Source organism: Mytilus californianus, unplaced genomic scaffold (genome assembly GCF_021869535.1).
Source record: "Mytilus californianus isolate M0D057914Y unplaced genomic scaffold, xbMytCali1.0.p SCAF_10, whole genome shotgun sequence".
Classification (NCBI taxonomy): domain Eukaryota; kingdom Metazoa; phylum Mollusca; class Bivalvia; order Mytilida; family Mytilidae; genus Mytilus; species Mytilus californianus.
The window spans coordinates 24,256,236-24,277,525 of NW_026262582.1; the positions used below are offsets into that span (position 1 = coordinate 24,256,236).

The 21,290-nt window shown below is 32.6% G+C and overlaps 1 protein-coding gene across 2 annotated transcripts in view; it reads left to right on the top strand.

Annotated features, from left to right (window-relative positions):
• The window catches only part of LOC127717804 (inositol-trisphosphate 3-kinase homolog), a 96,799-nt gene that overhangs the window by 53,685 nt on the left and 21,824 nt on the right, over positions 1-21,290 (top strand). For both annotated transcript variants that reach the window (XM_052223629.1, XM_052223628.1), the window contains 2 exons: positions 9,207-9,291; positions 17,964-18,113. In XM_052223629.1, the coding sequence (XP_052079589.1) occupies positions 9,207-9,291; positions 17,964-18,113 (235 nt within the window). The remainder of the gene's footprint in view (positions 1-9,206; positions 9,292-17,963; positions 18,114-21,290) is intronic.

Sequence of the window (21,290 nt, forward strand, 5' to 3'; positions counted from 1 at the left end):
TCATTTGTATACTATAGGTCAAGTTCCAGTTTTTATACGCCTGTCAAATTTTTGACGGGACGTATTATGGTATACAAATGTCCGGCGTCCGTCCCTCTGTCTGTCCGTCCGTCTGTCTGTCCGTCTGTCTGTCTGTCCGTCCGTCTGTCTGTCCGGCGTAAACATGTCGCACCGTAACTTGAGAATGACTTATCCAAATTTCATGAAACTTAAAATAGTTGCTTCTTATGATGGTCAAACGATCTGTATATTTTTTGGTGAAAATAAGATTAAAACGTTTTGAGTTACGGGACTTAGTAACTAAAGGACTTAGTAACTAAAACAGGTGTGTGTTTTTTTCACATGTCGCGCCGTATCTCAATAACAATTTATGATTATTGCTTAAAACTTTACACACTTCTTAGTTATATTAATCTTAAGATCTGTATACTTTTTGGTGATGATTCAAAATTTTATTTTAGAGATATTGAGTATTTTGTTAAAAAAGGGGGAGGGGTTTTTCACATGTCGCGCCGTATCTCAAAAACAGTTTATGATTATTGCTTAAAACTTTACACACTTCTTAGTTATATTAACCTGAAGATCTGTATACTTTTTGGTGATGTTTCAAAATTTTATTTATGAGTTATTGAGTATTTTGTAAAAAAAGGGGGAGGGGTTTTTCACATGTCGCACCGTATCTCAAAAACAATTTATGATTATTGCTTAAAATTTTACACACTTCTTAGTTATATTAATCTAAAGATCTGTATACTTTTTGGTTTTGATTCAAAATTTTATTTTTGAGATATTGAGTTTTTTGTAAAAAAAAGGGGGGTTTTCGCATGTCACGCCGTATGTCAGAAACTATTTATGCTTATTGCATAAAATTCACACACAAGACGACGGGCGTATCATGCGCTCATGGCGCAGCTGTTTATTTTAAGATGACTTAACAAAATCGATTTATTTCTTCACATTGGACTTGCTCAGCTAAGCGAAACCGCCGGTTTGAAAGACAAACTTTTACGATACTAACAGTTTTTTTGGACCGCTTTGAAAGATAAACTTTTTACGATATTAACAGTGTTTTTGACAACGCTTCGAAAGACAAACTTTCACTATATTAACAGTGTTTTTGGCACCTCTTTAAAAGACAAACTTTCACGATATTAACAGTGTTTTTGGCAGCGCTTTCCATGTAGAAAAAACTGCCTCGGTGGTCTCGCGTGCGGGAGGTCGTGGGTTCGAATCCCGGTAGGGTCAAACCAAACACATTTAGGAGTAAGAGCAAAGACTCATCGGCTCGGAGTCAGAATAATGTGTCCGGGTAGGGTGACGTGTCTTCTTACAGACTGTTACTTTGTGAACTATCTGTATATCATATTATGATATTGTTTATTATTTTGTACATAAATTTAAGGCCGTTAAGTTTCTCGTTTGAATTGTTTTTCATTTGTCGTTACGGGGCAGTTTATAGCTTACTATGTGGTGTGTGGTATGGATTTCGCTTATTGTTGAAGGTCGTACAGTCAGTGACCTATAGTTGTTAATTTCTACGTCATTTTGCCTCTGGTGCATGGAGAGTTGTCTCATTGCAATCATACCACGTCTTCTTATTTTTATAGCACGTCAAAATACGGCTCAGTGAGTCAGTTTAGTTCGAAGCAGGGTTTATACTCGTATCACATGATAATGTTCTCCTCCTCCTGAATATGTATAAACTTACTGTGTTACTGAATGTAAAACAGCCATCCATCTTTCCATGTATAGAAAAAAACATTTTATATGCCTTCGTTTGTGGTTTACATGTAACGGTATTGACTCTTTCTATTGTGCTATTTGTCAACCTTTAAGGTAGAAATAGTTTTTGTCGAGCCTGCGACTTTTGTCGCAGAAAGCTCGATATAGGGATAGTGATCCTACGGCGGCGGCGTTAGCTAACTTCTTAAAAGCTTTATATTTTAGAAGCTAGAAGACCTGGATGCTTCATACTTTGTATATAGATGCCTTATGTTACGAAGTTTCCGTCTGTTATATTTCCATTATCCTTGACTTCATTTTCATGGTTCAGTGACTACTTGAAAAAAGTCAACATTTTTTGTAATGTTAATTTCTTTCTTATTATGAGTAATAGGATAACTATATTTAGTATGTGCGTACCTTGCAAGGTCCTCATGCCCGTCAGACAATTTTCATTTGACCTCGACCTCATTTCATGGATCAGTGAACAAGGTTAAGTTTTCGTGGTCAAGTCCATATATCAGATACTATAAGCAGTAAGTCTACTATATTTGGTATATGGAATGATTGTAAGGTGTACATGTCCAAATGGTATGTGTCATCTGACCTTGACCTCATTTTCATGTTTCAGTGGTCAAAGTTAAGTTTTTGAGTTTTGGTCTTTTTTTCTAATACTATATGCAATAGGTCAACTAGGTTTGGTGTATGGAAATATTTTATGATGTACATATCAGTCTCGCAAGTTGTATTTGACCTTGACCTCATTTTCACGGTTCATTTCTCAGTGTTAAGTTTTTGTGTGTTTTGGTCTGTTTTTCTTCAACTATAAGCACTAGATCAACTATATTTGTTGTATGGCAGGATTGCAAGGTGTATATGTCTGTCTGACAGGTATCATCTGACCTTGACCTCATTTTCATGGTTCATTGGTCAATGTTAAGTTTTCATGGTTAAGTTTGTTTCTTAGATACTATAAGTAATAGGTCAACTATATTTAATGCATAAATTGATTGTAAGGTGTACATGTCTGTCTGGCATGGTTCATCTGACCTTGACCTCATTTTCATGGTTCATTGGTCAATGTAAAGTTTTCTTGGTTAAGACTGTTTCTTAGAAACTATAAGCAATAGGTCAACTATGTTTGGTTTATTGAATGATTGTAAGGTGTACATGTATTTCTCGTTTGGTTTTTCTGACCTTGACCTCATTTTCTTGGATTATGTTAAGTTTATGTGTTACTTGAAGTAAAGCTTTATATTTAGGACTATCAACATAAAATCAATGGTTATTAAAGAAGGCGAGACATTTCAGCATGTGCACTCCTGTTTATACAGGTGCAGAGCGGAAATATATGATAAAAGAAACCACGGACATTCAATATAAAAACTAAAAGGGAAATAGATGTAGCTAGGTATATCCCTATGAAAGCTCATTTCTTATACAATGCTACTGTATTTTTAATAACCCAGTTGATCTAGTTTCATCTAATCTTGTATAATACGGCGACTGCAACAGTTGGCTCCTTCAGAGATGTAATATATGTCTCTGGTAGTTACTACTGTAATCACTAGCCAGTCAACACTGAGGTTGTGAGTTCGAACCCCGCTCGTGCAGGTGCACTCGACTCCAATCTTAATTGACAAGGATTGTCAGTTTTCCTATCGAAGGTCGGTGGTTTTCTCCGGGCACTCCGGCTTCCTCCACCAATAAAAACTAGCCGCCACGAAATAGCCCAAAAGCGGTGCTTAAAAGTGGCGTTAAAACACCCAAAAAAATCAAATCAAACCATGTATGACTTCAATTAGTTCACCTATCACTGTCTGGAAAGTGTTGGGTAAGAATCTCCTTTGGGTACGGTTTCCGTGATGAAGTGATTAGATCCTTTGTGGTATCCTTTGAAGTATGATATCATCAGTTAATATTAACATTAAAAACGTCAATGTTTAATATTCATCAATAAATGACGATATTGTTGCTAGATTTCTCGATTTGTTTCTATACTTGTGCATTGACACACGTTAAACTGGTCCGCCATTCCATCTAAAGATTCTGCACCGATCATAGTGTAGCGATAAGTGAACACAACAGGGGTCCAGTTAATGACACACGTCTTCTAGTTATATCCTGTTTCTGGAAAGCTCCACCAGGACAACAAAAGTAAACGTCATTTCAGGGAAATACGCATACTTCTTTTTAATAAGTCTGTGATAAAAACGAGCACGAACGAAAACGGATCCCGGATAAAAGACATCATCTAAAAAATAAAGAGATTAATCATATTAATAAAAATCATGTTTATTCTTTTATTACTTCTTCCGTATTTGAACTGATATGAAATATGTATTTTTTATTGGTGATATATTACATAACATGTAAATATGTCTGTTTGTTCTGGTATACATTTTAAAAAGGGATCGTAAAGAGAAATTACAAATATGTAAATAATTATCTCCTGTAAAATGAAAATAACACGGGGAAAACCAAAATGCCAATGTAAACAGGATTCTCATTTCTCTGACAAATCGTTTACTTGGTAAACCAATTATTGCTGTTCTCGCATTTGATAAGAGTGGTTATACATTGTACAAGAACTCTACATTTTTTAAACCATCTTTGTTCTATATGAATGTTCATGCACCTACCCACTTCAATACCCAATAAATGAAATGTTTTTCGAGTAGGCAGAAATAACAAATAGCTACATTGACCACTGTCACGGCGTATATAGTTAACAGTTTACAAAAACAGTTTGCTGTATTAAAGTAAACATGACGAGTTTTGTTTTGGCTAGGCGACATTATCGGTCTGTAACCTTCGAAAGAGTTATCAAGGAGAGAATTCCCGCGTAAAAGGCGGTCACTGAAGCAGATGACTTTTTTTTATGAACGACGTTCAGTTTTCAGTTGCGATCTTGTTTGCTTGGGGGGGGGGGGGGGGGGGGTAATATCCGATGGAATCAATCAGTGACACTTCAGAAATACTGTCAACCTGTCTGGGAAATAGAAGCTTAGTGTCAAAAAAGTGTATTAGTAACACAAATGCCGAAATCCAAGGTAAATTCAAGGTAAATCCAAGGTAAATTCAAGAACCCCAAGTCCATAATAACTAATAAAATCATGCATTACCAATCAACAAAACGAGTGAATATGGATTAGTCAAGATATGAACTTATCACATCTGATGATACCAAAGAATTTTTTGAGAGCACTTGTTATATAATGTTTTGTTATAAGGATTATGTTCCCTTAAGATTCACTTACATAATTTACTAAAGCTTTTTAAGACACATGTAAGGCATTTTAACACTTAAGTAAATAATTACGTCAACTCCAAAATTTCTGATATGAATGTTTTGTCTGATAAAATGTACAAAAGCCATTTGTTTATCTTTTGTATTTTTAGATAAAAATCAAAATGCATTTCAATATTAAACTGTACAAATATAATGTGACTGTTTTGTTTCTGTAAAATATATGAAAGCTTTATGTTTAACTTCAGTCCATTTGCTAAATGTATCATTTCTCTTATATACTGTCAGTACCTGCAGCTTTAGAAATAGAGTTTTAGAGAAGCAGCATGAACCCTTATGTGAGTTGTTGATTGTTTTTCTTTTATTTGTTTTTTGTGAAACTTTGATAAGCTATCAGATTGGTGGTTAACATAAAACTTGCACAGATTTTTTTAGACATACGTGCATGCAATCAGTGTTCAGTTTGAGTGTGGATGTGATCACAAAAACATTAGAATATAAAAATGTGTGTGTTTCTTGTATATCTGTGGTAAGGTTGTCACTTTGTTTGGGAATATATACATTTTGGTCTTCCAGTGCAAAGTGAATTTGCTCGTTAATAACTATCGTCTTTTGATGTGTACTTGACGCATTTATGTATTATATGCACCACATTTGGCATTTGCAACTGCTGAAGTTTGAGGATTGTTCTAAGCGTTCTTCTGTTTGAATACTCCTGTTAAATCTCACTACTTTTTAATCTAAATGACTATGTGTTCTTTAGTTAGAATGTGATAGAGTGAGGAATATTACCATTTGTTCTTTATCAGCTTTCATTATTGTCAGGAATATGACCAAGTGTTTTTTAATTAAATGGCTGTGTGGAATATGACCATGTGTTCTTTAATTCATATGTGAAATATGAACATGTGTTCTTTATTGTGATTGTATGGTGAATGACCATGTGATCTGAAATTTGTGTGAATGTGTGGAGTATGACCATGTGTTTTTAATCAGTGTCTTTGATTAATGTGTTGTTTTATAAGTGTGAATGTGTGGAGTGAGACCATGTGTTCTTTAATTTGTGTGTGAAGTATGACCCAGTGCTCTTTGATTAAAGTGTGAAGATTTGGATTTATACAAAATATTTTTTAATACTCTATATTTTTTAATGTTGAAATATGACCACATGTTCTTACATTAAAGTCTGGAGGCAAGAAATGTGACCATGTGTTCTTTAATTAATGTGAATGTGTTGAAACAATTGTGTGTTCTTTATTGAATGTGTGAAAAATGACCATGTGTTCTTTAATTAAAGATTAATGGTGTGAAATATGACCATGTGTTCTTTTATAAAAGTGAATTTGAGGTTAAGTGTTCTTTAATTAAAAGTGTGAAAGTGTGAAATATGACCACATGTTCTTTAAAGTGTGTGATAATGTGGAATATGGCCATGTGTTTTTTAATTAATGTGTTGAATATGACCATGTGTGCAGGTTGAAATATCAATATTGTTCTATTTTGTAATGGTATTTTCCTGATGTTTATTGCAGTGTTTGAATATTACACAAATTTCACATAAATTTAGTGTAAATTTCATGTGAAAAAAATTGCATGTGTACTCTTTACACACTATGCTATGGTAAATTTGTATTCATCATGTAACTGGAGTATAGAAAGAAACTCACAGCACTTTATTGGGTGTGAATATGTACTCCCTTCACTGAATAGGAGTGTGGAACTATCCTCATTACACTTGACTAGAATGTTAAAAGGTTTACACAGTACTTTACTGGAGTGGATAGATGTACATGTACTCATTACATTTTTTATAACACACAGTATGCAGATTTATTCCCTTAATTGGAATTTGAAAATGTTCTCATTACATATTTTTAATGCCAATGATATTTACTTGGAGTTCGGTATTTTTGTTATTTTAATATTTACTGACGTAAGATGAAGTTGATGATGTACTCACTAATTTTTACTGGTGTTAACACAATGATGTACAGATGAGAACAAATTTAATGTGAAACCAGTGTAAATTACATGAAACTAATTGTACACAGGTTTATAGTATGTGATGTTTGGTGTGAACACAGACATATTGTGAAGATGTACTCACTAATCCTTACTGTCTATCTTAGTGTGAAGATGTACTCTCTTATCTTTACTGCCTAATTAAGTGTGAGTATGTACTCACTAATCTTTACTGAGTATCTTAGTGTGAAGACAAACTCACTAATCTTTACTTTTGTCTAAGTGTAAATATTCACTCACTTATATTACTATTGATTTTAGTATGAAGATTACTTTCTAATATTTACTGCCTATCTTAGTGTGAAAATGTACTCACCAATCTTCATTGCCTATCTTTAAATGTGAAGACGTACTCACTTATTTTAAATGTGTATTTTAGTGTAAAGAAGTACTCACTTATCTTTACTATTGATATTAGTGTGAAGATGTACTCACTCATCTTTACTGTCTATCTTATTGTGAATACATATTCGCTAATGTCTACTGCCTATATTAGTTTGAAGACATACTCACTAATCTTTACTGCCTGTCTTAGGGTAACGATGTGCTCACTAATCTTTACTGTGTATGTTAGTGTGAAGACATACTCACTAATCTTTACTGGCTATCTTAGTGCGAAGATGTACTTGCTAATCTTTACTGTCTATCATAGTGTGAAGATGTACTCACTTAATTATCTTTACTGTTAATCTAAGTTTGAAGACATACTCACTTATCTTTACTGGCTATCTTAGTGCAAAGATGTACTTGTTAATCTTTACTGTCTATCTTTAATTGTGTGAAGACCTACTCACTTAAGTATCTTTACTGTTAATCTAAGTTTGAAGACATACTCACTAATCTTTACAGGCTATCTTAGTGCGAAGATGTACTTGCTAATCTTTACTGCCTATCTTAGTGTGAAGATGTACTCGTTAATCTTTACTAGGCCATATCTTATTGTGAAGTTATACTCACTAATCTTCACTGGCTATTTTAGTGTGAAGATGTACACACAAACATTTACTGTGTATCTTATTGGGAAGATGTGCTCAATCGATTTTTATAGTTTGTTCATAAGTTGTGCTGACTGTCCCATGTTAGGGGGAGGGTTGGGCGACCGTAGTCATGTCTAAACCTGCCAATTCTGTAAGTGCCTTTAATTCAGTGGTTGTTGCTGCTGTATATCATATTTGTTTTTCGTTCATTGTTTTGTATATAAATCAGGCTGTTAGTTTTTCTTGTTTGAATTGTTTTTCATTTGTCATTTCGGGCTGGTATAGCTGACTATGGGATATGGGTAATTTGCTCATTGTTGAAGGCCATATAGTGACCTATAGTTGTTAACTTCTGTGTCATTTGGTCTCTCGGGTGGAGAGGTGTTTCATTGGCAATCATACCACATCTTCTTATTTTTATATTCACTAATCTTTACTGTCTTTCTAAGCGTGAAGATGCACAAATTACTCTTATAAAATATTGAAATTTATGCACAATATTGGAAAATGAAGATGAACTCACTATTTTTAAAAGGAGCGTGGAGTAGGCAATTAACACTTACATGAGGTGTGAAAAACACAAATTTTCTTTAACAATAAAATAATTAAATTTTGTCAACAAATTTTGTTTTACAAAGTTGTCAAATATATAATAGTTAAAGAAAAATACAAAAAAGTATAAAAAAAATATAGATCTTTTGGCAACTAATCAGTGAAAATCATTATTTCAAAACTGAACTATGTCTTTTGTCCTGTTACTTTATGTTCATGGTTTTTTGTCATGAGAAATTCTATCCAACACTACATTTAAAATGTTTAAATGGACTTGAAAATTTTTCATAATTTCATAACTAGGAGTAATTTAACAGTAAGGGACTTTTTTTGTTAAGTACATTGTAATGTCTACTCAATATTTCTATTGACAAGTATTTGGCGATATTTAAGGCCAGCCTGGTCAAAACTAAAGTGTTGACAGTTTTTTGCTAATTAATAACCTTGTGTGGTGTAAATATTTACCTGCTACACTTTACAGGAGTGTGGACACATGGTGGAGATGATATCTTACAATGTTTAAATATAGAAAAAATAATGTGCTCACAAAAAAGGTTACAGTCCTTGATTTGTTATATTTTGGATTCATTCTCGCTTTTCTTGACGAGATTTGCTGGATATACCTGTCTGCACTTTAATTGAGTATGGAACCCAATTTGAAAATTTGACTTTTATATTTTCAGACGACACTAGATCTGACTGCCCCAGCAAGTGATGCCTTGGTTAAGAACAGAAAAAACACATGGATACAGCTAGCTGGTCATCCTGGTAAGATTCTTAATTATCGTTAGGTCTAAGGTCATCCTGGTAAGATTCATTTGTGTGTAAAGAGTCATTAGCAGTTAAGTGCCAATCTGCAGTGGTGAAAACATGACCAACAAAAACCTGCTCAAGTTTACATTAATTTAAATTCAAAATGTATAATGGTGCACGAAAATAACATTGGTTTCCTTTTCCTGTAACTGGTATTTCAAGACATTATAATTTGGTTGAATTGCTAAAGATATTAACAATTAAGGGGAGCTAACTCAGTACTTTGCTATCCTTCTTAGCAAAAGTTATCTAGAGATTTCTCAAATTACCAGACAGGCTGAAACGAAAGACCTGTAACCATTTCTAACTTAGGCTGAGGGTAACTTCAAAATAGGATGGTTAGTTCAGCTGGTTTTTATACGACCGCAAAAAAATTTTGTGGTCGTATATTGGTATGACGTTGGCGTCGTCGTCGTCGTCGTCGTCCGGCGTCGTCGTCGTCCGGCGTCGTCGTCCGAATACATATTGGTTTTCGCACTCTAACTTTAGTTTAAGTGAATGGATCTTTTTGAAATTTGACCATAAGGTTAAATACCACAAAAGGAAGGTTGGGATTGATTTTGGGGGTTATGGTACCAACAGTTAAGGAATTAGGGGCCAAAAAGGGGCCAAAAATGAGCATTTTCTAGTTTCCAGACAATAACTGTGGAACGGTGTATGGATCTCTCTGAAATTATACTACAAGTTTCCATCCCACAAAGGGATGGTTAGGATTTGCTTTGGGGGGTTATGGCTCAAACCGTTTAGGAATTAGGGGCAAAAAAGGGGGAAAAACAAGGTTGTCCTGGTTAATGGACAAATACTTTAGTACAAAACATAATTTAAAGCAGTGTAAGGGAGATAAATCAAATACATCATTGAAATTATCTCCCTTACACTGCTTTTAAATTATGTATAAAGTAATGGTTAATGAACAATAAAGATAATCTAAAACAGTGTAAGGGAGGTAATCCAAATACAACGTTTTGGTTACTTCCCTTACTCTGCTTTTAAATTATGTTTAAAGAAATGCATATTTATAAAGGAAGACCAGTAAAAATATCTGCAAATGTTTTCATCTTTTTTTTTTACAAAAAAATCCATATGAAAGATTTGACACTATATTTTTATTAATTCTATTATAAAATAGATTAAGTTAGCACTATGGTAAATTTAAATGGGTAATTATGGTTGCCAACTCCATTGGAAATTTGAATTGAGATTATGACCATATCTTGAGGGAAAGAATTTTTTTGGGGGAAAAAGGGGGGGGGGATAAAAAGAAATTGTGGGGGGCCAATTTTTTCTCATTTCAGATTTCAGAAATTAAAAAGAATTATTCTTCAAATATTATTTTTTTTTCAAATTTCAAATATTGAAAAATTTCAAGAAGTAATCTTTAATTGCACAGTATGGCGCATTAGATTTGTAAAATCTTTGATCACATTTATTTATTTGTTATGCTGAATCTAACAGTGTATTTAGATTTTTAATTTTGGGTCCAGTTTTCAAATTGGTCTACATTAATGTCCAAAGGGTCCAAAATTAAACTTTGTTTGATTTTAGCAAAAATTGAATATATGAGGTTCTTTGATATGCTGAATCTAAACATGTATTTAGATTTTTGATTTTTGGCCCAGTTTTCAAGTTGGTCCAAATTGGGGTCCAAAATTAAACTTTGTTTGATTTCAACAAAAATTGAATATATGGGGTTCTTTGATATGCTGAATCTAACCATGTATTTAGATTTTTTATTTGTGGACCCCGTTATCTAATTGGTTCATATTGAGGTCAAAAGGGTCCAAAATTAAACTTTGTTTGATTTCATCTAAAATTGAATTATTGGGGTTCTTTGATATTCCAAATCTAACCGTGTATTTAGGTTCTTAATTTTGGGTCCTGTTTTTTAAATTGGTCTACATTGAGGTCCAAAGGGTCCAAAATTAAACTTAGTTTGATTTTAACAAAAATTGAATTCTTGGGGTTCTTTGATTTGCTGAATCTAAACATGTGTTTAGATTTTTGATTATGGGCCCAGTTTTCAAGTTGGTCCAAGATAGGGTCCAGTATTTAAACTTTGTTTGATTTCAACAAAAATTGAATATATGGGGTTCTTTGATATGCTGAATCTAAACATGTATTTAGATTTTTGATTATGGGCCCAGTTTTCAAGTTGGTCCAAATTGGGGTCCAAAATTAAACTTTGTATGATTTCAACAAAAATTGAATATATGATGTTCTTTGATATGCTGAATCTAACCATGTATTTAGATTTTTTATTTGTAGGCCCTGCTATCAAATTGGTTCATATTGAGGTCAAAAGGGTCCAAAATTAAACTTTGTTTGATTTCATCGAAAATTGAATTATTGGGGTTCTTTGATATGCCAAATCTAACCGTGTTTTTAGATTTTTAATTTGGGTCCCGTTTTTTAAATTGGTCTTCATTGAGGTCCAAAGGGTCCAAAATTAAACTTAGTTTGATTTTAACAAAAATTGAATTCTTGGGGTTCTTTGATATGCTGAATCTAAACATGTATTTAGATTTTTGATTATGGGCCCAGTTTTCAAGTTGGTCCAAGTTGGGGTCCAAAATTAAACTTTTTTTGATTTCAACAAAAATTGAATATATGGGGTTCTTTGATATGCTGAATCTAACCATGAATTTAGAATTTTTATTTGTGGGCCCCGCTATCAAATTGGTTCATATTGAGGTCAAAAGGGTCCAAAATTAAACTTTGTTTGATTTCATCAAAAATTGAATTATTGGGGTTCTTTGATATTCCAAATCTAACTGTGTATTTAGATTTTTAATTTTAAGTCCTGTTTTTTAAATTGGTCTACATTAAGGTCCAAAGGGTCCAAAATTAAACTTAGTTTGATTTTAGCAAAAATTGAATTCTTGGGGTTCTTTGATATGCTGAATCTAAACATGTGTTTAGATTTTTGATTATGGGCCCAGTTTTCAAGTTTGTCCAAGTTGGGGTCCAAAATTAAACTTTGTTTGATTTTAACAAAAATTGAATATATGGTGTTCTTTGATATGCTGAATCTAACCATGTATTTTGATTTTGGACATTGGACCATAATAGGTAAATTAAAAAAATTCAAGTTCTTAGACCACATTCTTTCTGTGTCAGAAACCTATGCTGTGTCAAATATTTAATAACAATCCAAATTCAGAGCTGTATCAAGCTTGAATGTTGTGTCCATACTTGCCCCAACTGTTCAGGGTTCGACCTCTGCGGTCGTATCAAGCTGCGCCCCAGCGAAGCATTTTATTTCGGTCATGTTTTGAAATTCTTCTAAATTGCCTGATTCTTACAAAGACTGCATGGCACTTAATGTCAATATGAGTTGCATAAATTTACTTACATAAAAACCTTACAGAGTTTTGATAATTAGGAAAGGGGGATCATTGTTTCTGTATTTTTTATGCCATTTTTCTTCTTCATTTTTTTTTTGCCCATTATTCTCTATTCTTTTATATATTAGCACCCAATTATTCCATTTTCATTTATTTTTGGGCCCATTTTTTTCTATTCTTTATTTAATTTCCTTTTATACCCCATCCAGACCCTTGTATTAATATGATTATTATTATGATTGGCATTATTTACAGTTATTATAAACCAGTTTAAGTTGTCAAACCAATTTTACATGACCATTTGACCTATCTAGTTAGTGACTAATTTAATATAATGTTTCTGCAGTACATCATTTCATACAATTGGTATAATGAATTGTTAATTGACCTAAATTTACTAATGGACCACTTATTCTATTTGTAGGTATAAAACCACTAATTTATAGCCCCATTCCTTTCTATGTTAAATTCTGAAATTTCAAGCATTAATGGCTAATTTATCTTAAGTTCAAATAAAGTGGCAGTTATTTCATGTCAAACCTGTACCTTATCCTGACTTGTGCTGAAAAAATCAACATACCTTTAATTGCATATTAGAGCGTTCTGGTTCCCGGAAGTTTGATAGTACAAAAAAAGGAACTTCTGATCTGAACAACAGGCCAAATGAGCCCTCCTATTAAAATTTCTTATACTTCTTTATTATTCAAATAAAACTTTCAACAAGGGTTCTACAGTGATCCCAAGTCCCCAAGTTTTCATTTGATACTAAAACAACCCAAATATTTCACCTATTGACAAAGATACAGCTATGCATAGGAACTATTTTGTTTAAAATATGTACTACTTTCTTGTATGTTCTTTCCAACCGGGCTTGAAAAAAGAGGGACGAAAGATACCAGAGGGACAGTCAAACTCATAGATCGAAAACAAACTGACAACGCCATGGCCAAAATTAAAAAGACAAACAGACAAATAATAGTACAGATGACACAACATAGAAAACTAAAGACTAGACAACACGAACCCCACCAAAAACTGGGGGTGATCTCAGGTGCTCCGGAAGGGTAAGCAGATCCTGCTCCACATGTGGCACCCGTCGTGTTGCTTATGTTATTACAAATCCGGTAAATAGTCTTATTCGGTAAGTCACATTCTTGAAAAGGGAAGGGTATTGTAGTTAAGACATAAGGAACATATCGGATATCATCTGTGAAACGGTTATTCCATAACGGTCCACCAACTAGTGATGGCGTCCGTAAAATTTACGAAGGGATGATTTCAACTTCACCATTTGGAACTCTTTGTTTAATAGCTTCCTTGTGAGCAGCAATCCTCTATCAAGGAAGTGGTGATAGGAAACACAAGCCCGGGAATATCGTATCAATTTGGAGATATATACTCCGTATGCCTGAATTAGTGGTTCTATACCTATAACAGCACCAAACTTGTTATATTGACTTCTGCTTGACTTAATTTCCTTCTATGATCTATTTCTAGCATAGAAAAACACATAAAGCTTTTGTCAAAACACTATATCACTGAATTCAAGCTCAAATTGGACTGGTAGTAACATATGCGTTAAACAAAGAAAACTACATGTGTATACTTATAGTGACAGATATGACACTTTTTCAATTTTTACCAGTTCTGATTTGTTAATATCTACTCAAATAACAGTGTTCTTACCCATATGTCTTATTTTTATCAGAGATTCTTCCTTGAATATAAATACAGTGGTCCAACCATAAAATATAATTGAGAATTTTGTCCCCCCTTTTTTCTACATGTTGGAAAAGGAGAGCGATTTGGTAAAAAAAACATACTTTTATGTATAAACATGGATCAACAAGAGCAATTTATGTATATCCAAGCTAGACAACTTGCTAAATTGGTTATAAAATGCATTTCAAGTGAGATTTTGGAATTCCTATATAAGTATACACCAGTTTTCCTTGAAATAAATAATTCACCAAGAAACACAATAAAACATGAACACTCACTAGATAATTTGACCAAAAACAATATTTATTCTATAAACTAGTCATAATATACAAGTTTCATTGGTTTCAGTGTTAGATAATCCAAAAATTTAAATTTCAGGTAAAATCTTAACTGTGTGCATGCTAAATGACCAAAAAAGGCTAAAATACCTTATTGTAGCAATTTGAGGGCTGTAATTTGACACTAACATAATTGTTACATAAACAAATTAATTTAACATGATTTCTGACAACAAATGTGACCAATTTTCACTGTAAAGGGTATGATTTCTAAAAATGGAATTTCACATGCCTGTCAGTAATAGGTATAAAACCACTAATTCATAGCCCCATTGCTTTCTATGTTAAATTCTGCAATTTCAAGCATTAATGGCTACTTTATCTTAAGTTCAAATAAAGTGGCAGTTATTTCATGTTAAACCTGAACCTTATCCTGACTTGTGCTGAAAAAATCAACATACCTTTAATTGCATATTAGAGCGTTCTGGTTCCCGAAAGTTTGATAGTACATGTACAAAAACAGGAACTTCTGATCTGAACAACAGGCCAAATGAGCCCTCCTATTAAAATTTCTTATACTTCTTTATTATTCAAATAAAACTTTCAAAAAGGGTTCTACGGTGATCCCAAGTCCCCAAGCTTTCATTTGATACTAAAACAACCCAAATATTTCACCTATTGACAAAGATACAGCTATGCATAGGAACTATTTTGTTTAAAATATGTACTACTTTCTTGTATGTTCTTTCCGACCGGGCCTGAATTAGTGGTTCTATACCTGTAATGGTTAATTTATGAGGGTCTGGAGGGGGATAAACCATTTACAGAATAGAGAATAAGTGACTATAATGCTATAGAAAAATGGGCCAAAAAAAATAAAGAAAAATAGCCCAAAAAAATAAAGAATAGAGAAATATTGGGGTGCTCAAATATAAAGAATAGAGAAAAATGGCTTAAAAATATTAAAGAATACAGAATTGAAGGAACCCCCATCCAGACCCTCCTTTATTGATACATTCAAATTGCAGGTAGTAATATGCTGTGTGAAGTTTGAGCTGAAAGTTATATAATTTCATGCTTACCTCACAGTTGAAGATTGATCAACCAATTACATAATTTGAAGAGTTGAAGTTGGGACAAATCCTTGGGTTTTACCATATATAAATGCATGATATACAAATTTGAAAATCTATTTTTTTCTTCTTTCTTGAATCACTAAAATTGTGTTTGAGATTGATTTTGCAAATCTTCTGATCATATTAGATATGGGTATACACTATCTTTGTGATATATCTTAAGCCATTTTATTTTGCATTGGATTAAAAAAAAATGATCCCAAACTTTTTGGTGTAAAACCCTAAAAATCCAACCTCCTCAAAATGTAAAGTGCCAGGATGTATGTAAATATATATTTGAAGACACCATTTAGTCTAACAATAATTCAGATTATGAGGGAAAAGTCATAGCTTTGTCTGCCAAAAATCCAGAGGAGAGGAGTCTATTTCCTTCAGACAAATTTTAATGAAGAGAAAATCATAAAATAATTAAGGAGGAATGAAGTTTCCACTTTGTATGTTATAGAAGGGAAATTAAAATGGTTCAGACCACATGATGTTACTTCCTCAGTTTGATGTGCTCTGCAAAAAACTGCAGTTTTAGTTTTAAATTCAGATGTTATAACTACGTTACACTTATTGGAATTCAGTTGATTGATTAATATATATATATAAATTTAGTTTTTGTTAGCAATCAAAAAAGTTGAAATCCTTATTTTGGTCCTCTTTCAACATTTTATCCCTTATTTAATCATTATAATAATGTATTCACAAAGGACATTAGCTCCTCAGATATTGAACCATACAGTCTTGTGTGGTGCTCCTGTTTAAAGGAGTCTGTATACAATTTTATCAATATGTACAAAATATAATTCAAATTGGGAAAATACTAAATTGAAGTTTCACTTATAAATGTAATGAACCACATGAGATGTCTCATGGTAGCGTGCTCAATTCTAGCGAGTGATCCTAAATGGTTCAATCTTAGTCGGGTTAAACCATAGACTTGAAAATTGGTATGTGTTGCAATTCTGTCATAAACATGCTGCATTTAGAAGTAATTTTCATATGTAATTGATAAAATTTGTTTCTAATTCCTGTTAACATACATAATTGAAATATGTACAAAACTTATGTGTTAGAAATTTGGGGGAAACACCAATACCAGACAGTGAATTATTTATAAATTTTGCATAATGGTATGACTATCTACCTGAAATTTACAAACAATTACATAAATATTTATTTTTGACAACTAAACAAGTACCAATTTCAACTATTAGCAATTTCTTTTGATATTAAATAAAATTCCCCTAAAATTTGTAAGTAATCAGTTCCTTGGTAGAAACTAGTAAGTAAGTACATTAATTTGATAAATTCATTTAATGACATGTTTGTTTTAAATTGCAGTTCAATCTATCTCAGATTAAATGTTTAAAATGTCTAGTACATGTATCATGATTGGATTGTTTTCTAAATTTAGTTGTTCAGTACATTTGTATGGGCATTAATTTGGGCAAAATTTAACAAAATTTAAAAACAAACTTTGAAAACGAAAACAGACATAAAAAAGTACAAATAGACGTTAAAAATTTAAAACAGAAAGCAAAAACAAAAAAAAGACAAAGTTAAAAAACAGCCGTTTAAATGAAAAACAGACATCAAAAACAAAAACAGACATAAAATAAAAAAAGGGGGTCAAAAACAAAAAAACAGACATAAAATTAAAAAACAGACATAAAATTAAAAAACAGACATTAAAATAAAAAACAGACATCAAAAACAAATTTGCATCTGTTTTTAACATTTTGTTCAATTTTGCCCAAATGGCTGCCCATACATTTGACTAAATGTTTTTCTGTAGCTGTTAAATACTTCTGGTGACCAATGTCTTTTGTAGTATTTCTGTGTCTGTATTCTTTTTAAAGGGTAATTTTGCTCTCGTAGGACCCAACACAACATTAAAGAAAAGACTATATAACCAATGTCTTTTGTAGTATTGCTGTAATTTGATTGGTTGTTGTTTACAAGGTCTTTTGCACCAGCAGGCCACAACACAATATGGAAGAAAAGACTCAACAATATCATTTTTAATATTTCTGTATTTTGATTGGTTGTTTTTTTACAGGGTCCTTTGTAGCAGCAGGAACCAACACAGTATGGACATTAAATCTTTTACCAATATCTTCTGTTATATTTCGGTTTTTTTATTGGTTGTTTTTTTACAGGGTCCTTTGCACCAGCAGGCCCCAATACAATATGGAAGAAAAGAATAACAAAAGACAACACAGAAACCAAAGCATATGAGGCATTAATGGCAGATGAAGCCCATAGCATTATACCCATATTTTATAGAGAAGTTGAATACAACGGTGATTGTATCCTTTGGTTATTTATTTGATGGGTTTCTGCCATGGTTCTCTCCTTGTTCTCCCGTCTTCCTCCACCAATAAAAATTTTGCCTCCATAATCTAGCCAAGAGAGCTGAAAGTGGCATTAATAAACACCAACAGGTAATCTGTTTTTCTTTGATTGGGTTTTGATAACTCTTCTTCTTTTAAATGTATCTCTCCCATGTTTAGGAAAACCTCTAAGCTGGAATCCACTCTACAGCACTTTTATCCTTCTTGTCACTTTGTGTCAGACAGTTTTCCATCCATAAACGCAATCAGTCAGCCATGAATTTAAAAAAAAAAGAAAAAGTTTTTTGATTTTGGCTTTGATAGATGTAAAGTAAATTATAATTTCTATTATTAGTGTACTGACATATTCGTGTAAATAGCTAGGAACCATATCATTATTTAGTACAAAAACTAAGATAGCCTTGGTACCATATCATTCAATAACACATATTCAACAATATGGATAGCAAATATCATTAATTTATAGCCTTCAGATATTGATTTTATTTTTCACCTTAACTGTTAAACAACTCTGATGAGGATGTCATAAATTATGTTATTTGAAATTACATCAATTATACTAGCTAAAATAAACAAAAAAAGGATAGAATATCTGTCATACAAATATAGTCTCTGTTAATTGCCTGTTAAAAAATCCCTGTACAGTGAACTTTTCATAAAATTTGTAGATAATTTTTATGAAAAGCTGATCTATGTAGATAATTTTTATGAAACGTTCATCTATGTGGATAATTGTTATGAAAAGTTCATCTATGTAGATAATTGTTATGAAAAGTTCATCTTTGTAGAAAATTTTTATGAAAAGCTCAATGATCTATGTGGATAATTGTTATGAAAAGTTCTTCTTTGTAGATAATTGTTATGAAAAGTTCATTTATGTAGATAATTGTTTTTTAAAGGTTCATCTATGTAGATAATTGTTATGAAAAAGTTCATTGTACTGGGATTTTTTAACAGATGATGAAATTTTAATGTTTTTTTTTATACTATTTGTAAACTTGAAATTACTGTATGAAGTACAATAAGCGTCACGTTATGAAAAGTCAGTCTAGCTTATGAAAGGAGATGTGGGGTATACATCATAGTGACAGAAACCCAATTACAAAATAATCTAAAGACATTGAGAGGGTAACATACAATCAACAATAAACAGGTGTCATAATAATACCTGTATGTCAAGCTCCAAATCATCCTGAGAGGGTAACATGTGATTTTCAACAATAGACAGGTGTCATAATAATACCTGTATGTCAAACTCTAAATCATCCTGAGAGGGTAACATGATATTCAACAATAGACAGGTGTCATAATGATACCTGTATGTCAAGCTCTAAATCATCCTGAAAGGGTAACATGTGATTTTCAACAATAGACAGGTGTCATAATGATACCTGTATGTCAAGCTCTAAATCATCCTGAGAGGGTAACATGTGATTTTCAACAAAAGACAGTCACAGGTGTCATAATGATAACTGTATGTCAAGCTCTAAATCATCCTGAGAGGTTTAAACATGTGATTTTCAACAAAAGACAGGTGTCATAGTGATACCTGTATGTCAAGCTCTAAATCATCCTGAGAGGGTTACATGTGATATTCAACAATAGACAGGTGTCATAATAATACCTGTATGTCAAGCTGTTGTCATCCTGAGAGGGTAACATGTGTTTTTCAACAATAAACAGGTGTCATAATAATACCTGTATGTCAAGCTGTTGTCACCCTGAGAGGGTAACATGTGTTTTTCAACAATAAACAGGTGTCAAGCTCTAAATCATCCTGATTACTCTGCATTCACTAACTTTTTGTGGATTTAGGAAGTTATATTTTCATGGATATTTGGATCCTGGGATCCCGCTAATTGTTTTTTCAGAATCCTGTATCCCACTTATCATTGTAATAATAGCGCTTGTAATTTCACGTTTTCCACCCAACTTCGTTTCCCGTTTTCACGCAAAATGATTTGACTTTTATGTGTCATGCATACAAAAAAAATCAGCCAATCCTGCATCACACTTGCACCCCAATGATACTCACTTAAGATAATGTGTATGACATCGTACAACCAGTGACGAAGTTCCTGGGAGAGGCCCATTAATATGCGATGATGTTTAATGCTTTTGTTACGACATAAAACAATTTCTCATTCACATATTTTTATACCTAGTGGCACTGATTTTTCTGTGTGATTAAATGCAAATATCAGTAAAATACATCAAAATATAACTGATTTCATGCAAGATTAAACTGGTTCATTTGACAAAAGATTTTTATTTTGTATAACTGCAGGACAATTTAATATATTTAAGTCTGAACCTTCTATTTGTTGTATTGAAATAAAAGGAGATGTGGATTGTACGGCAGTGAGACAGCAACCCAAGGACAAAAGTAACCAAAAGACATCCAGAGGCCAAAAAGACAGGTGTGTCTTTACACTTGCCAAGCTCTAGTTCGTCCTGTGTTTATAAAAGATGTGAATTCATTTCAATGAAACAGAGATCTGCCCATTAAAATCTTATACTCTAAATAAGGAAAAGCATTAAGATTTGACGTATGACAACTACTGACAAGGATTGGGACCGGTACAAGAAAATATGAATACTGTAAACCAACTTATATTGGTGAATACAATGTACTTTTTCACTTTATCCCTTTCTAACCTACTTTTCAGCGATTTAATTTCACATTTTTTAAATTTACTTGATGTATTTAAATAAGGAAAGATCCAAGTTTTACATATTCACAACGATTTATATTCACCTTATTTTTCTATTCACGAAAAATAAAGTGCTCGCCAAAATTAGTTGCTTTACACTTGACAGTTTACTAGTTTTTGTATAACAATATATACAGAATAACCATACATTGTCTGGATATATACAATTTATTTGTTCTAGGCTTAGAAACAGGCAGGATGCAAGGCTTTGCCAACCGTTTCTATCTTATTTCAAGCTGAATACGAATAACTAACAACTCTTTGAGGGGTCCATAGGTGGCCTGTCACAGGGCAAATTTTCTTTTCTTATTCAATATACCCTCATTTTCCCGTGGCAGTCCAAATTTTTATGACCTTTATCAGGGACAGCCTGTAATACAGTACCTACCTATTGTATTTATTGTTAATTATGTGTTCT